We start from the raw sequence: 19,359 nt of genomic DNA on the forward strand, positions 1-19,359 counted from the left end.
CAGATAATTTTATTCCTTTAAGTTTTTCTACAGCCAATTATTAATGTAATGAAATGGCAAATTCTTTTTGTTACATGCATAATTGCAGTTTTGCATATGTAGCTAGATTCCGGCATTTACCAAATGATCTTACCCGTTCAGTTTACAGGCATCATTTGTATTTAGAATCCACTTGCAGTGAATTCTAAATGATGTGTATTTGTGTGTGAATCTCGGTATAAAAGTGTTGAATGGAAACGCGCCTTTGTTGGGAAATGTCCTTAGTCCTGTGAATACAGGGTGAAAACCAATGTAAAAATATTTTTATAAAAAGTTGGTTTCTTTTGTAGAATAGAAAATGAAAAGAAAGAATTTGATGAAACATTGTCTACTTGAATATTTGATATTCATGTGTTTTAGTTCCTTATTGTGTTTACTGAAATTTATCCAAGATGGAACACTTGTCAGAGATGGGAAAGAAGGAAATGTTACTGTCAGTGGCATATTTTAAAAGGGACTACAGTAAACATTTTTAGAAACGAAATTGATAACTAAAAATTTGTACTATTTAATAAGTGTGATGTATGTACATTGCACCGGGTACTGGTTGGGAAACCTGAAGGGAAGAGACCGCTGGGGAGACCTAGACGTAGATGGGAGGATAATCTCAGGCGGGATCTATGGGAGATAGGAGTTGAAGGAAACTGGATTTTGTTGGCCCAGGACAGGGTCCGGTGGAGGGCTTTGGTTAATTCGGTGATGAACCTTCGGGTTCGGTAAGCCATCTAGTTAGTCAGTTAGTTATGTATGTATGTACATTATGTGCTTAGCATTAATATCTGTCTTGTTATGTAGGTCATTAACACATGGGATATTTCATTACGACCTTTTTGTCATCAAGAAGAGCCTGTTGCCCTGGGATTTTTTGTTGACTCATTTAGATGTGCTCAGGAATTATCTATGTAATTTTTTCCTGCCGTAGATGTTTAGGGTTGGAAATTTTGTAAGTAGCAGTGTTTCGAGATTTATTATAAATTTAATTGCTGGTCTAAAAATTCATCAACCACATTTTTCGACAAAGAAGCAGGACACGTAACGCACCCGTAAAGCAGAGTAAATTTCCGCAGTGGTTTAATACAGAACTCTGAATCTATTCTTATGCTGAAGCACAAGCCCGGTCGCCTGTTATCGCTTGCTGTACACAATGATCTGTCTGGTAATTTAATTATCAGACCTTCCAAGCAGATTCCAAAAGGATTTTTAACAACTGTACAGAGGGCTGTATAAAAATATTCTCTTAAAAAGTGTGAATGAATTATATGTTCCATGTTTTGGACGTGAGATTCACACACATACTGTGTAGCTTAATTCTGTGTTATTGTTCACTTTATATATATGTATATGTACAATACATTTTCATGCTTCACTCAAAGCATGATGGTTTATATCATTATTATTATTTTAGATAGAATTTCTATTTCACTTAATTCTACTGTGTCATAGTTACTCAAGTCCTACTTGGCTGTGTTATGTCATTCCTGTATGATACCCATCCATTAACTCAAGCTCAGGGAAGATGGAAGTGTTGGAGTTTTGTGTGAATTAATTTCAATGCTTAACTAATTTTTGTACATTCTTAGATATTTTTCAGTTTACATTGTTAGGCCCATGTTGTGGTACCTCACTAACATGCCACTGCCTTGGAACATGTTTTGTCGACAATGTCCCTTAAATGTCTGTCTTTCTCTTTTCTTCAGTTTCGTTCACGTTATCAAGGAATTATGACACTGAATCAGGTGTTTGAATTGGATCTGTACAATAATTGGCACTAAAACCTTGGAAATTATTAATTTTTCTGGAATATGGGTTGGTGAAGTGGGACCTTAGAGTGGTTAAAAAATCAGTCTGGCCAACAGTAGTGTTCATATACTGTTAATTTATACTTGAGATTTTATTGAAGTGCAAGTTTGTGGTCCCTAGTATGTGTGCCCATTTACTGTACGTACAGCTGAGTACAAGGAAGTTGAATGGGGCTCATTGTAGATGTGTGTTGAACATTTATAGCAACAGTTAAAGAGTTTGTGGCATTATGTTTAAATTAATTATCAGTGATGATATCTTTAGCATTTTGTTACATCAGTGAATATGTTCAGTGAATGTAAATAATTAGAGCTATGTTACTGTTTTGTAGCATATATTTTTTTTCCCACCACAAAGCTGTCCAGTTTGCAGTTAATTAGAAGTAGTACCATCTGGCCAAATGGAAATAATTATGCCTGTGTGAACAACTTGTGTTCATTTAATCACCACACCGTGGTATAGCTCCATGCCTTTAGGCAGGCAAAAGGAGCGAAAAGAGCGATTAGTAGATTTAAGAGGCAGTGGCATGAGTGTTTCCTGTTTTCACATTTCAGGGTTTGTGCATTTACACCACAGTAGCAACACATTTTTATAAAAATTAATCTTATATTGGTTGTTGTTTTTTGCACACTTCATATATCTTAAAGATGTTTCTTTACAGTAAAAATTAACACAAATTACCATTGTAACTTTTCTTGTGTGCCTATTGTATTTGTTTTCTAGCATATTGCAGTTGCTTGATTATGTAGATATTTGACGGTAGATGCAAGCACTGAGGAGTGGGAGAGCTGCATTGGACATTCTTGTTTCATTCGTTAGATATCATTATGAGTACTGTTACTTTTTGTTACGAGTGTTGCTGTTAAAGCTTGATGCATTTGGAGTAATTGAGCAATTACATTAATTTACATCTACATGAAATTCAAATAATTTGTGACCGAATTCGATTCTGTCAGATGCCCAGCTCACTTGCAGCTTGCACTTTTTCCCTAACGTCCCTCACGTGCAGCAGGTGCTGCAGTCCTAAATGTCTACAGAAGTGCAATCAGTAAAACACAGGGTATTCAAGACTTGGAGACTGGACAGTAAGGTCCCCCAAAATGTCAAAAATGCAACCCACAGAAACAGGGTTAACATTAGCATTTAATTGCTGAGAAAACTTGATTTTTCCTGTTAAAAAATGTTTACAATAAACAGACTTTTCCTCTAACTTTATAAGTCACATGCAATCTAGTTTTGGTTGGAAAGCCTAGGTGGGGGGTGATATTAAAATGGATCTTAGATAAATTGGGTTTGGGTGTATGAATTGATTTTATCTGGCTCAGGATAGGGATTGGTGAGTGGCTTTTGTGAACTTGGTAATGAACGTACAGGTTGTGTTAAAGGTGGGGAATATCTTGACTAGCAGAGCACTATTTTCTGAAGCAGGGCGCTGTTCTGTGGAGTCATGGCTCAGTTTTACAATATTTTAGTTGTATATTTTTGCCACTGATATATTTCTGCCCCCACTGCAGAACTTTTGTCTGGCATTGGATCCTTGAAGGTGAATCATTAATCCTTGATCACAGCCAGAAGTCAGTAAGTCATTTGGATAATGATTTTGTGGGAACATCTGAATTGTTTTCAGTGGAAGAGTTAAATAGTAAAACTTTGTAGGAAAATGGCAATCCTATGAAACCAACCTTCAGACAGTGGCAGGTGATAGCCGAGATTTTCATTAGGTACAGTAAAATCATACAGTTCTTTTTGTATGTTTATATTTACCAACTTTTAAAATAAGTGCTTAAAACTAACAAGTAGACTTTACTTTTGTAATTCATGTTGTGTTCGAATTGTGTGCAACAGAAAACCATTGTTTAATCGTCTCTTTGATCGGATAATGAAAGGCCAAGTAGATCTTACCTCATCAACTCAGTTGATTCATGAGCAGTGAAAGGTTTAGTTAAGGACTGTTTGTCATTTGTTTTTAATGCGTGTTGTACTTTGAAACCTACTTGGATGAGAAGTGGTACATTTCACAGATGAATCTTTTTCTCACTTCACATCAATAGTACTAAGTGGTTTTTCTACAGGCAACTGTCTTTCACCTCCATCCTTTCTGATGTGTTGTTCATAATGGTGCTTTTGTTTCATTCTACAGCATGGTGTAAAACCCTAAGAACTGCATAGTAAATTATAAAAAATTCCTAGATTTTACCTAAACCCAGCCACTCTCAGTGTACTCTTGGTGCTGTGTCCAGGATGGTTTGAAGTGAAAGATTGCCTGTATGTAGATTGAGTCCAGAAATTTATTGACCATATAATAAAATTTAACATTGACGCGAAACTAAGTAATGCTGCAGTAGACCTCAGTGTTTGTTGATGACTGTGACGGCACTTTCTGGTCTGTATGTCACTAAGGATCTTCCACTCCTTACTCCATCTTACATGAGTCCAGATATTTTCCTGAACTTCAAACATTATGTTAAGGTTTTTTTTTTTTAAAAAAAATAAATTTCAGTCTCAAACCCTGGGTGTGATGGTTATTGGAGAATTTTGTTACTGCTTCATAAATTAACTATAAAAAGATCATGGTTTATCGAGACGTATGTATTTAACAATAATAATCAGAAGGAATAAAGATGGCTGTGTTCTGTGACGTTACACTAAGTAATCTTGTAGAAATTGAAGTTTCAGATGTGCTTACTGCCTCATCATTTGGGCTTATTGCCCTGATACGTGCTGATGTTGGAAGCATTAAGCACCTCTGAAACATTGGTCAGTATCTTTGAGACCTCTCTGAAATGTCAGTTGGATTCTATGAAATTGCATGTTGCAACGTCCCAGAAGACTCATCTTTATACTCGCCATCTTGAGAACCTGGTATCTGATCAGGTGGGATGACTCACCCAGCTTCATATGGCTCTATCGAAATACATTTGACCAAGCTTTAATGGCAACTAGATGCAAGTGTGTTTGTGTGTGGAGTTTTGTTTTTTATAATTGGCAGAATTGTTTGATGGATTAGCCCCACATGTGCAGTAAAGGAAAAAAATTAATGCAGTTTTTATTGACATGTTTTTAACCCCTAAGTTATCTAGGTTAATCAGATAAAAAAATCAATATCAAAGTAATACCGTATGTTTTTTGCTTGTAATATTGATCATACAGTACAAAGAGTTTATGTTTCTGAGTTGTTGTTTTTTATGTGTTCTGTTTTTGATTGGTTTCTTTCTTGCCCGCTCGCTCTAGCCATAACTATTGGCCGGCTAGGTTATGTGTGCCCTCATGACGTCGCCCCTCTGTTACAGCAGTTTGTTCGCCAGTGGTGTGTAACCCCTTTACTTTATATTATTATAATTATTATTATTATTATTATTAATGTACATTACATTTTATACTTAGTTATTTTTACATATACATTCTTTCCCAATTGGAACTGACCAGTCTGCTAGATATGTCTTTTATTTTCTTCAAAGCACCAGATGTTGTGAATTATTTTTCTTTTGATTGTTTGATCGCTTGATGGGATTGTGGTCAACTCAGCTGCACTGGTTACAATGATGCCAGCATGTCAGACATTAAATTTAATTACTGAATATCACAGCCAAGTAGTTATCACTTCTATTTCATATTCAGGAGGTCCTGGAGATTGGTTATCCTGACTGAGGTTTTTATGTTTTTCCTTGTTCCCTACAGGCATATGCCAGGATAGTACTTTAAATTAGACCATTGCCGCTTCCTTCTTAGCCCTTCCCAATACACTATTCACTGATCATCCCATCACTTCACACTTTATACTCTGATCCACTGACAGCTTTATCAGATAAACTTTAAAAAAAATTAATTTAATTCAGACTGAAAGAATTTGGCCTTATTCTGAGTAGTGGGATTTCCTCTGCACCAGTTGGAATGGTGACTGTCACCAAATTGGTATTTGTGAAAGCAGGGGAAGAGCATTAAAGCGAGAAGGGCATCCTCCCTTTCATACTCTCGTCTTTTAATTCACTGTGGTTTATGCATGTAATAGGAGGAAATAGGTTTTGGGTAAGAAGCTGTTGCATTTAAAGCTCTTACCCATTCAGAACCAGCTTGAAGCCTGGTATCGTTGAGTTACATTTGGGAGAACTTAAGATTATTCGAATAATTTATGAGATTCATGAACTTTGTGAGTTGTGTAACAGTTGTGAGATATATTATAGTGCCTTCAGGGTTGCAAAAGTCATAGCATTGAAAGCAGCGTCTACTGTCTCCATTTTTTGTTGCAGTAGGTTGGTTTGTTATCTAGGAAACAAAGTGGGATGTGTTTCCGACTGATTGAGAATGGGAGGAGGTGCTCCTTTTGAGGGCCACTGGAGAAGAATTGGTCCCTAGTTTATAATTTCATGCTGGTAAACACAACAGCTGCTGGTTTGCAGAAGGAATGGGTATCATCTCAGAAGTCGTCATTTTGATTGGGAAGATGTATATGAATATGGGATAACCCATTTTCATTGATTTGAAAAGGACCTTTCTTTGAAAGACTTTTCCTGAGTTAACTATAAAATTCATACTTCTTTAAAGAATAGAATTATTTGTTTAAAACTAATGTGAAAAATAATCATAGAATTCAGGTTTTTACCATGTGAGGTTTTTCAAGTCTCTGTCATGAACTAATTCATGCTTTCATTTTATTATTTCCTAATTTCTTATTATTAGCTCTTTACTGCAGTGAGTGTTACATTTCACAATCTTCCTTCCTTTGTAACTCAGTAAAAGCCTTTGTTTATAGAGCTTTAAAATTTTATGTAGTTTGTTTTGATAGTAAAAGAAGGTTCCTGCATTTTCCCCAATTTTTTTTAACAAACATTAAAGCAACTGAAACCTGTTCTTTGCTTTACCTCTGTCAAGTTCTGTTCTGCTCATACTGTATACGTGTTTTTGGCTTTGGTGATCTGTAGAGTGAGAGTAGTGAATGTAGTTTCAGTAGTTTCATTGTTAATACCTCTTTTATTATTCTCAATATCATCACATTACTGACAGATAGTTTAGTAATCATATTAAATTTTAAAATATTGCATTCAGATATTTAAGAAATTAAAAGTAATTAGAATTCTTGTATTGTTTCAGACTTACATAATAAAATTGTTTCTCAAGTTTCATAGTTTATTGATAATTTGTTTGGAAATACATGGGAAATTATACAGTAAAAATGTCTTCATGGCAGATTAGAAATAATTATTCTACTGACATTTTCATATCAAATGAAGAAACCAGATTGTGCTTTAGTTTAAGTTTGTTATTTGTACCACTATATTATTGTATTTAATACTGTGTTTTGTTCATCAAAATGCAGCTCAAACAACTCTTTGGAAGTGTAAAATTATTATATGTGTTATTGGCCAAAGTTTATATTCATCTTAAAGGATATAGAAGTTTCTGACCTGATTTGATAAAAAAGAAATATGGCTGTCTTCTTGGTTGTTAAGTCGTGTAGTCTGGTAGAAGGTTTTCACATGTTTCAGAGATGCTTGCTGCCTCCACCATCAGAGCAGTGATGACTGGAGGAGGCACAAGCTTCCCTGAAATGTTTATAAACTTCTACCAGATTACATGACTTACAACCCAGAAGACAGCCATCTTTGTTCTCTACATCATGAGAACCTCAAATCTCATTGACTTTAGAAATGTTAAGTACATACTTGTGTGTATAACCATGAAGATGACAGAACTTTGTCTGGAACTTGTCAATTTTGAGTGTTGTATTTTGATGGGTTCACACAGATTATTAATTGTAATTTAATAGCTTCAGTTTGATACATGGAATAATTTGAATGTGAGTAGAATGATTATTCGTTTCTGTTAACAGATTGAAATTGCAAAGGGGTGGGAGACACTTTGTTTAGTGATGTTTTGTGTTGTAGGTGCACATCATTGCGCAACATTCGTGACAACGAGGAGAAAGATAGTGCATTCCGTGGTATGTGTCAGATGATTACTGTAAACCCGGCAGGAGTTGTGCAGGATTTCATATTTTTTTGTGATGCTGTTGCATCATGGATGAATCCTAAAGAGGACTTGAAAGAAATGTTTAACAAGGTAATTTTAACTTATCATGGCCAGTGTAGCCTGTATTTTAATTTTGTTTTGAAAGGGGGGGGGGACAAATTAGAGCTACATAGGAAGTAGATTTTTCAGACTTACAAATTTTGTATTTCTACAGTAGTTTGTGGGTTTTTTTTTCAGATCCTCCATGGATTCAAAAACCAAGTGGGTGAGGAGAATTGGAAAAGGTTTTCTGATCAGTTTCCTCCTCAGCTCAAGGAGCGGTTGGCAGGCATGTATGGTGTCTGAACTACTAACACAGGTAATTGCACAGAAAAACCTTGGTGCTATCCGGTAACTGGTCTGTAGGGACCTGATATTTGGGTAAGGTAAACTTAAATTCTGACTTTGATAAGATTTTAAGCTGTAGATTTCATCTGCTGGCTGTTCACATTTGTATTGATGGAAATAGATGGTGCCCCAATAGTGTCTTATATTGTAACTTGATTACTTTGTACAGAAACATTATTTCTTAATAGCAATGAACATGTTTTTGTGTTTGTAAATTTTCTGAAAGAGGTGTTTGGGTTGTTCACAGGTAGTGTGGGGACAAGACGCACCCTCGTGTGTGATCGGGGGTACAACAGGGACCGGGGTGGGTGGGTGAAACCACTTTACAAGAGGAACATCAACTACAACAGTTGCCACGGGGATATACTGTTGTCAGCAGCGGGGCAGGGTGGGGCGGGGTGAGCCTTTGTGCGGGCCGCAACAGTTGCGTCATCAGGGTGGGTGGGAGGGAGGTTCGGGAAGGGAGGGGGAGGATTTAAACAGTCCCCAAATACACATAAATAGTGTTAACAAGAAATCATAAAATGCACAATCACAGAGTTTAAATAATGTTATAAAGGGGATCATAATAAAGTGCTTAATACTGTAACCAAACCAAGAAGAAACAACGTTAAGGGGTATTACTTTTCATTGATTTTCAAATTTGAAAGATAACGTATATGTGAACATGTATTGGGAATCATTTTTTACAAGAGAGAAAAAGAGGAAAATATATTTTGCATAGGTTCTGCCTGTTATTAGCATGAAAAAATATTTCGTTGTCTGTTTCGTCAATGACCTTTCATGTACGTGGCAAGCTTCAGTATAAGAGTTAGTTTTACATCATCTAAGGAATAAAATATTGTATTTTAAGTTTAGGTTTAAGACACAAATATTTAGGTCTGTAATTTTAAGGGTTTCGCTTTAAACATACACAGAAGAAAATAATGTAGATGTTAAATGAAGGAAATTCTTAGCACAGTAAGCCTTCTAGTAAACTTCAGCATTTTTGGGTGAAGAAAAGTATTCTTGTTGATGTTTGCACTGTTCTCGATATTGTGCCAGTAATGTTTGGTATCAGCAAGAGCTAATGTGTTTGCTGTTCTAATTGAAAGTAAGGACCCTTGTATCCTAAATTGGATCAATGTCTTTTGGGAAACTATTTGGTTTTCTTGCACCCTCTCTCTGTTTATTGACCCCTACATCGTGTTTCTTAGAAGAAGAGAAACTGCTTCAGCAGACTTCTGATTCCTAGACCCCCTTCCCAATGTTGTCATCCATCATTTAGGCAAAATGTAATGGAAGTGGAGACGCGCCTTTTTGAAGAGAGCAGAATCCGACCATAGGAGATACTCGTACATTAACTCTTTGTTGTGAAGGTATTCGGGTGTGATCGGCCAGTGCGAATAGTAAGTCGAGCCTCTTCTGACAATTTGCTTGTGAGATGCTGAGTATTACTTTGACCCTCCATACAAGGAAAGTGGTTCGGGGAAACAGAACTGGGGAAGGAGCCTGGCGTCATGTGCTTGTTTAAAACTGGAACTAGTAGTTGTGGTTAAAATGTGTATTAGTGATGAAAAAGATTGGTTTTAAGGGGCTGGTGGAACTGCTGATCATTTTAATGTTGGTTGTGAAAAGCTGGATACACATGTAGTGACAGGTATATATACGTAATAATATGCATTTTGTGCTGTTACATGTGTATAGTTGACAATTTCTAATGCTCTTTCAATTATTATTTCTTCTGGTGAATACTTTTGACTTTGTGTGATCTAGAACTGGTCACAGTTTACAGACCGTAGGACCACACCCCTCACAAGTAAACCATAATGGAAAGTGCCATAGCACTGAGAGGTGGCGACTTGTCAGCAATAATGTGATGCAGCAGAATTTGAAGTAGCCAGTCGCGGTCAGGCTTTCTTGCTCTGGTTTTGTTCTCTCGATTCATGCAGGGGGAGAACTGAAATAAGCTTGAGAAAGAGTTTCTATGTAAAAGCAAACATGAGCATATCAATTCCAGGCTGCATATGAGTCTGCAATGTGTGATCTTTTTCATATCATTTGTTTTGTCATATTGCTTTCTGCTGTGCAAAATGACAGAATACAAAATTCTTAATGCTTTTGCCTGGAAGGTAGATGCTTGAATCTTGTGTTGACACAGCTCCTGTATTGTAATATTACATGTGTACAGTATGAAACAGAGCATCAGGATTTCTGAAATGTATGTTGCTTTTTTTTCTATTGTAATGAACATGAACTAAATTTTTGGGAGCTTGATACTGGAAGCTCAAAAAAAAAAGGTAACATGGAATATTAAGAAGGGGATTAATTTTAATTTAACAATAAAAACACTGAAAATTAATAATAAAAGTAAAGAAGAAAACAGAATCCTGATGTGATGTTTGAGTCGCAGTGGGACATGTCGTGAGTGGTGGTGATGTTACATACGTCAGCATGCATTTTCCTCTGTCTTTCCTATAGTCTGTTTTGGTGCGAGTGTAATGAGTGTTGATGAGTGTATGTGAGTGTGTCTGTAAAGGTACTCTGGAGTGCTAATGAAACAGTTCAATTTACATGAAACATTGCCACTCGTCTCTTTTGGTACTATGTGCATCTAAATTTATTGGTATGGTAATGAATTTACTTCCCCAAGTCTGCACTGTATTAATCTCGTGATGTTATGTCAGTGTGGTCATTAATAGCAAGTTAACGTGTCTGTATAATGTTTTGGTACATACTTCATATATACGTTGCAGGTGGAATGGCACTTTCTTTATCGCTTAAAATTTTGTTCCTGTACACAGGAGATTGTTTGTGTGTGTTTGAACGTATGTGCATGTGCACACGTTTGTGTGGATGTATGTAAGATTGTATATGTGTGAAGTTTATCATACTCCAGCAGAATTAGTGTTCATTTATGAATTAAAATATTTATGTATGTACCTTTTTTTGCGTGTGAAAATGAATTTGGGATAATTATTATCCACTTTAATATTTGTTTGAAATTATTAGGTGCTTATTATCAATATTTTTAGTACAGGTAGTGATGATTTGTTATTAATTTTAATTAAAACTATTTTTTTATTTTTTAAGGTTATGTTCCTAATTAAGAAGTGGTGTTCTCTTTGTGCATGATAAAAGTTCTTTCCTGTGAAACAGTTGTGATACAGTAATTCCATAAATTTAGTGGTTGTGCGATATATACAGTTATAAGTTATGCTTGTCTTTATTTCTTATTAGAACAGGACACTGCATATCTGAGTTATTTCGAGTTTGATGGAAGAGAATAGAATGATTTGAATGAATATTTGCTTAATATTTTAGCTACATATGACATAGTAACTGTCATCCTTTATGTACTGTCATCAACTTTAAAAACGTGTTTTGGTTTAATGTTGTCTGTCAGTAACAGTAGAATGTACTGCTCATGAAGCTGAGACTGGCCTTTTGTTTTATGTGGTAGGTACATATTGGATATTTGTTTTATTGTGGCCAGGCCTGCTGCCACTTTTTAAGCTCAGCCAGCCATCATCCCCCTCCCCCATCGTTCATAGACTCCGAAAATAGATATGCGTAATAAGAAATGAAAATACTGTGCACAGTAGGAACTAATTCCCCACACCCAGTTTTCAAGGCCAGGGTACAAATTTTTTGTGTGCAGAAATTATATCATATTTTGGTCCATTGCCATTGTGGGCAGAATCTTTCTTTTAATTGGTTGGTCTTGTTTTTTCATCTCCAAACTCAGGACAGGTGTATGCAACCCGAGACTGAATTATTCAAGGTGGATCAAATTTTCCATGGACTTCCAGTACCATAATGTAGATGTTATACAAGTCTTTATAACAATGCATCTAAAGCAGAATACAGCCATGGATACTTGTTACTGTCGACATATGGAACTTGGCATTTGAAAACAGAGAGACGTTGCTCTGTTATGCTGTAAGACCAAATTTAAGGCTTGGTATTTCCTTTTATAATGCTTGTATTCCTCCATGAAACATAGTTTCCATTAAAGAAGTAACATTTATCTGACATTTTTAGGTTCCCATGGCTGTGAAGATAGTCGTGACCTGGGTTGTGATGCTGTGTGGTCTTGTTAGGTTGTCATTACAACTCCGAAGACCACAGTTTATGTGTATTATTCAGTTTGGTTTAGCAGTCTTTTGGTTACTGACTAAACTTATCACTATTGCATGTCTGTTGCTATTAAAGATATGTGTTTACTGTCCATATACCACGTGAATTAGTTTATTGGCATCCGTAACTTTTGGATTGAAATTTGTTACGATCTGCAGGTGCGTGTGTAGAAAATCTTGTTCCAGATATGAATGGTTCTCTTTTGCTTGTGCCTGTAGTTTAATTGTGACACTGTGCTTGCATCATAAATAATTTTAGTTTCTGGCATGCCAGGAAATCATAGATATTTGCATATCTGCTACTGACCTTGAATATTTTGAGGACGTAATTCGGTAATATTTTTTCTTTTAAAATGTGAGTCGTTTTGAGGCACTTTTTTTGTATATAAATTGAAATTAGTTTAGGATATATCATTTGTGGTATACTTAACTGATTTCAGAATTTTCTTATTACAAATTTCAACAATTTGGAAATTTTGGGATGTATTTTAAAGTGACTTCAAAATTCATTGATATGCAGACCTAAGACCTAGAGGAATTGGAGCAAAATGTTGTAAATATGTTGCTTTAGAACTTTTGTCATGCAAAACAGAATAATAATGATTTTTAGTGAAGCCATAATTTTAGCTAGCTTTAAGTATCAGGGTAGTGTTCTCATGTAGTGAATGCATTAATTGATAGGTGCTGTAGAACTTTCTTTTTTGTAAGTTTTTAAACAACTCGCTAGTTGTGGGCATCCATAGAGTGGGTAGCAAGCAGAGTGTATATTATCATAATTACATTTTAGCAAATTTCTGATTTAATTTTATCATATTAAATATTACTGTGTTTAGCGCCACATCCTGTAAAATGTTTTATTCTTATATCTGTCTGAGAATAAGAGTGATAAGTCATTTTTTCCTGCATTCACTAGAATTTGGTACAATATCTATAGAGAGCAATTTTCCTTCACCTAATTAACCCCCTTCCCCCAGCACGTTCCCGTATTGCTAGTGATGAATAGACATAACATGAATAATAAAAAAAATATTAATGTAGATAATTCTTGAACAATCAATATCTGCCTTCATTTCAGCTTGTCTGTCGTCTTTAAATATTAACACTAACTGTGATAAGTATGTTTTAGTTGACATGGGAGTAAGTATAAAGTGACGGCTGTTAATGTACTGACAATATTCTTAATCCAGACAGGTTTAAATCTATTCAGGCCTCCTCTAACATACACATACAACTGAAAAGATTATTATTAGAAGCTTTATCTGCTTCGTTGCCCTTTCAGTGGTGCCACATCTATAAATGCAAAGTTCTTATTACAAGCTGTTAATTTTATTGGCTTAATTAATTGAATTGAATTATTTCTTGAAAAAAATATGCTTTTCAATCCAATGGAGCCCTTTATTTTACAGCTCATTACAAGTAAAGATTTAAAATATTATGGTCCAGCATGTGCAGACCAATTCAGGTTACAGAATTTGTAATTCATAATCAGGTTATTGTTCTTCATTATGTAATTGTTCATCTAATGGCTTGCCTTATTTTATTGTTATGGGTCTCAAGACTAGGTAGATAGTATTGGTTATAAATTGCAAGTTTAGATTTTGTTTAGGTAATAAATTACTGAACATTACAGATGAGTGGTTTTCATTCCTGTTACACATTTGCGATCTTGCTTGGGACTGAAGTTTTAATGTTTTCTATGAGTCTAACCAGACAAATGCCAATAGAGTACTTCAAGATCACATACTGCTTTTTTTTACATCCTTTCCAATTTATCATTCACAGTCACCATACTCTTTGATTCTGTGTTGTGTATGGAATTTTAAAAATTAATCCAAGAATTAGTCGGCTGATAAGCTGCTTGTATGCGTAGAGACATCCTTAGTAGTTAAAACAAGTTGAACCCCCACGAACACCGTAAGTAAACATGTTACTTGCTTGTCTCTTCTATTAATTTTTCTTCATTATTGTAGTTTTACACTGTCACACTCAGATATAAAGTTATTCACACTACCCCAGCAATTCTTAGCTTAGCTTGTTTCCATTCTTGGGCCATGACACTTTTGTGTGGTCTAGTATGTGTGTGAAGGAACTGGCTGTCTCCATCTTCAGGGCACTTGGCTAAATAGTGGCTGCACATCAATGTGTGTAGTTCTGGGCTAAAATTGGTCTTTCTCTCCTGTTGGCCACACATCCACCAATCAGGACCCGTTTCATTGTATATTTGTACTGGGGAATTGTTTAATCGCATTGGCATGAAGATTGAAACTGGGGTTATAACCGAGGAATGGAAATAAGATAACTTTGGCTCTTAATGGACTTCTTGTATAGACTCTTTGTAACACATTAGAATTCTCCTTTTTCTTCATCTTTTGTTTCTTGACTGTTACTTCGGTCTTCCAGTGCCTAATATTTTCTTCCATTATTCTCTATTTTCTCATCCTTCCGGAGGTAGTTTCCACTCTTTATCATTTTCCTTAATCTAGTAAAGGGTTTATTTGAATGTGTAAAAGTGTTAATGGCCTAGTTTAGATGGCCAGTGACATTTCCAGGCTAAGTGACCATTTATTTGTCCAAGAAGGGTGTCCTAATCACAGGATAGGTGAATGGAAGCTTTTGTGTTCGATTTCCAGTGTGGACAGTAACTGTTTCACTTAATACATCCGTGAGTAGATGTTCGGAGCATTTTTCATAATCACAATGGCTACACATGCAAAACAATTATTACATAAAAAGGATCAAAGGTGTACTTCTTAAGTTATTCTATGACTTGAATGGTTGTTGGGAATTCTGAGCACAGAATAGGTTTTCTGTTGCTGCTTATTACAGATCATAGATTAAATAATATAAATTTTCAGTTCTCGAAATGATGTGTAAAGTTAGAATAAGTGATTGTCACAGTAATGGGTTTCTTCTAAAAGTTCAGTTTATGCTGGGATAATATTTTAACATTGATTCTGAAACATCATCTTTGTTATCAGTGTGTAATTTTTAAATGAAGTAAATTATTAACCTGTATCATTCAAAGTCTTATTTAGTGTGATCTAGTTCCCATTAATTGTGTAAATATTTTAATTCTTTGTTTCAAAATAATTTATATTGGTATTGATGTGAATATTTACATGGGTAAATGTTATTTGTGGGGGAGAAACAGATGTCTGGAGTCCCCCCATCAGTGGACCCAGTGGAATGAAATGTGATGTCACCTCAACATTGAACTGAAAAGGGTTAAAAGAAGCAGCGTAGAACATGTAGATGCGGGCTTCTCTGAACTCTTAAAGTAATATAAGGAGAATACATTCCAAAGGAAATGATACTAATTTGTTTTCATTTGCTGCACTGATTCATAGATAAGTGGTTATTCAACTTGAAAACAAAATCTAGTATTGCTGTGTTTCCAGCCCTTAGTTTTCAACATTCGTGCCAAAATAAAACACAGTTTAGTTATAACTTTGTAGTAAATGGATTTTCCATTGTGATTTGTTTCATATTTATCGCCTTATAACGAGTTCAGCTCGGTCATGACCAGTGAATTTTAAGACGCTTCTTGTAGCAGTTTTCAGAATGGTAGTATGTGTAATTTAAGAGTAGGAAATTAATATAATGTGAAACTTGCTTTCATCATTGATGTTGTGGAGATGCAATTAATGGTGGTTGCTGTAATAAATAAGCAGTTTCATTATTTCCATAGCATTTGTTTTGAGAGAAACCTGGGTGAAAAGCTGTTGCTTCGTTAGTAAGAAAATGCGAAATTTGTCTTCGTTCCTGGTTATGTAGAGGTTGACTCCCCTGTACTGAAGACCTTGGGATCAAGATCATCTGTCTATCAAAGTCACATCTTATGCGTATGTGGAAGACGTAAGACTCCATTATAATTTGAGTTGTATCTCTCATATGCTAGTCATCATGTCATTTGGAGCAGAGAAGCTCAGGGGTGAATTCCATATCAGGTGCACAGATAAGAGGAAGACTGAGAGACCAGAACTGGATGCATTAATAGGAAAGCCACTGTGGCTTGGTAAGTTGTGATAACAGATTCTGGTTGTATAACTTGGCTTCTAGGGATATGCTGTATCAAAACTTGATGTTTTTCTGTTTCAGCAAACGTTGCAGGTTCCATCTTCAGTTTGAATATGTAATGGGGGGTTGGGGGGGGGGGGGGGGTTGGAAGCCTTGCATAAATCAGGTGCTAAATGGTGAGCGGGATGCAAAGGAGATTATTAGCGTAGCAGGATAAGGATGCTATCCATTTGGTAGTGAGCACATTGCTAAAGAAAAGAGGCGTTGACAAAAAGTTAACGAAGGGCCACATGACAAGAAGAAGAGGGTGAAAAGTTTGTGACCACAATTTTAGCAGATTTGATATAATGAAATCCATGCATGAAAAGCTATGGACAAGATTCCATTCAGAAATATTAAGTATGGGGTTAATCATGCATCCTCACCTGTATGAAATGGATTGTCCTGTTTAGCATGCAAGCGTCAACAAAATCTCCTGTTATTGAAAGCAACTGGAACTTCATAACCACATTATGGTATGTTTTATTTTGTCCAGGAAGCTTATTCTGTGTCAGTTATTCCAAGGAAAATAATGCCAAATACTACCTGAAGTATATCTAGGTAGCTAACAAAGATTTTCAAAATTTAATTTACACATGTGAGTAATATAAATGAGCCAGGATAGCTCAGTCAGTATAGTGACTGGATGACGGGTTCGATCCCTGATGGCAGAGGAATTTCCTCTAGCCTCTGCGTCCGGACCGGCTGTGGGGCCCACCTAGCCGCCTGTCCAGTGGGTACAGGTATCCTTTCCCAGGGGTAAAGTGCAGCCAGGGTGTGATGCTGACCGCCCCCCCCACCTAGTTGTGAGGTCAGGAATTAGTACGAGCTCTCCCCCCAAAAAATGACCTACATGGCATGTAGCGGGACTGTTTTAGTTAAGTAATGTAATATTTCTGATGGAACACATACAGAACTGTATTTTAATAATTGTTGTTATAATATGGGCATTTCTGTATTTCTTCATGATTGTCTGGTGTGACATTCTGTCTATTCTGTGCAGGTGAAGAGAACCTTGGCTCAAAACTTGTCAATCCTAATATTAATGTGGAACACATACTTGTGCCTTTGTGTGTCCAGTGGTATGATCACAGGGGCTTGTTATGGATGTTTTTCTTTTAGGTGGTAGAACTGTATTCCTGAACATTGTGACAGCTCTGATTGTGTCTGCACGGCAGTTTTGTTTATCCCAATTTCATATTTACTTCATTTCGTGATCAGTAGTTTTTTAAATCACTGCAGGTTGTGCTTTTGATATGCGGAGATGCAAGTCAGTGGGTATGATGCATGTTTGTGTGGATGTGCAGTCAATTTTAAGTGACTTCTATCTATTGTGTGTTTCTTAATGTTAAATTTGGGGTGGTCAAATTAGGGACAGATTAAATTATGTATAAAAAAACATGCCTGAATTAATACTATGGGAAAAATTATTTCGCATATAAATTGTAATAGAAATATTACTGTGAACTAAAATACCATAAAATTTGAGAACTTATGTGTTTTATGGAGGTGATTGGTCTGGAATGTTGTGTTGTGTAGTGTTATAGAAATTGACCTATGTTTCAGAGGTGCTTACTGCCTGTATCATCAGGGTGATTGACCATAGCATAGCGCAACATCCTAGAAGCAAGTCGCCTTTTTCTCATTGCCATGAGAATTTGAAATTTTTACTTTTGTATTTTATGTTAGTTTTCATGTTTATATGTAATAAAACATTATTTTACCACTACAACATTATAAAAATAGGTGTGATTGAAGTTAATGATTGTAATTAATAAATACCTTGCATATGTATGTATAATAATGTGTAGACTGTGTTATGGGCAGTTAATATATATTTTGATGATAAATTATGACATATTTTAAGGGTTTGACTTCTCAACACTTTAATTGTAATTTTGGTAGTATGTTCAGTAAGTAAAAGAAATGTACATCATAATTATGTGTCATAAAATAAGAAAAATGAATGTTTGTGGTAGCCAGTTGTTTTATTTTATATCTCAATCTTATTCCGATGGCTTCCATATGTAACTTTAGGCTGTTGTTAACACTGGATTATGGTCAAATGAGAATTTCTTGAATGTACGTCTGCCAACTGATGATAAACATAAATGTACTGAATATATGTCACTAAAATAATTCCAGTAATAATGTATGCTCTACATCACTTCATCCAGTCCACTTGCTGAAGTCCTCTCTTTTGAGTGTCATGTTTACATGTTTTTGATCTGCTATTTCTGTAGTTCAAGACGCAGTTAACTGCACTCTTTCATCTGCGTACTTCCGCAGTGTCGAGTGTGAGGATTATTGAGAAGGATGTTGAAAGCAGTATCCAGCAGAACACGTGGCACAGTGTGCCTTCACATTGTGTATTAAGACAAGTTTGCCATTCATTGTCAATCGTACGGTATTATTAAATTTCATGTCTTGTGTGATCTAATTGATAATATGGATTAAAAATTTATTTATTGCATGCCTGCCATTATTATATTAGTCATGTATGGCTGTTATGTAATTTAATCATCAACTAATTTTGTTGGTTTTGCCCTTTGCATAATATAATTTATGCATTGCTATCTCTCGATTGATATTCTTTTACAGAATTTGTATTATAGGCAGTTTCAATAAATAGGTGTCTCGTATCTTGACTTGGTTTGAAGGGTTATTCACCCTGTGGGCTTCTAGTTAGGTATCAAGGCATCAGAGGAATGTACTTCCTCGATATCCAGCCAATATTAATCCCAGAGAAATGGTAGGGTTTTTATAAATTTGAACTTCAACCTCGATTAGGAGAAGAAGAAGAAGATGCCATATGCAGGAAATCCAAGTTTTCTGAATGTGGATGGTACGCATGTTTTACGTTTTTGTTATTTTCTATGACAATCGATTTTGCTGTGTGTAAAAGTTCAGGCTATCCACCATAGATGTCAGCGGTATTGCTTTGCAGTAGGTGCTCGTCCATGCCTGTTTCTGCACAGCCATATTGACATTT

At 35.7% G+C, this 19,359-nt stretch overlaps 1 protein-coding gene across 4 annotated transcripts in view; it reads left to right on the forward strand.

The window, feature by feature from the left end:
• The window catches only part of Tnpo (transportin 1), a 34,007-nt gene extending 15,662 nt beyond the window's left edge, over positions 1 to 18,345 (forward strand). For 2 of the 4 annotated variants that reach the window (XM_022085664.2, XM_022085665.2), the window contains 4 exons: positions 5,071 to 5,146; positions 7,722 to 7,896; positions 8,044 to 8,164; positions 8,441 to 18,345. In XM_022085664.2, coding sequence (XP_021941356.1) covers positions 5,071 to 5,146; positions 7,722 to 7,896; positions 8,044 to 8,151 — 359 coding nt within the window. In that variant the 3' untranslated portion in view covers positions 8,152 to 8,164; positions 8,441 to 18,345. Of the gene's footprint in view, positions 1 to 5,070; positions 5,147 to 7,721; positions 7,897 to 8,043; positions 8,165 to 8,440 lie in introns of those variants that run through there. The other 2 variants (XM_087343029.1, XR_002546906.2) reach the window with 2 other exon arrangements.
• The last annotated feature ends 1,014 nt before the right edge of the window (positions 18,346 to 19,359 follow it).

Source organism: Zootermopsis nevadensis, unplaced genomic scaffold (assembly GCF_977971745.1).
Source record: "Zootermopsis nevadensis isolate Lab colony 2312 unplaced genomic scaffold, Znev_1.0 Znev_ptg000004l, whole genome shotgun sequence".
Taxonomy (NCBI): Eukaryota; Metazoa; Arthropoda; class Insecta; order Blattodea; family Termopsidae; genus Zootermopsis; species Zootermopsis nevadensis.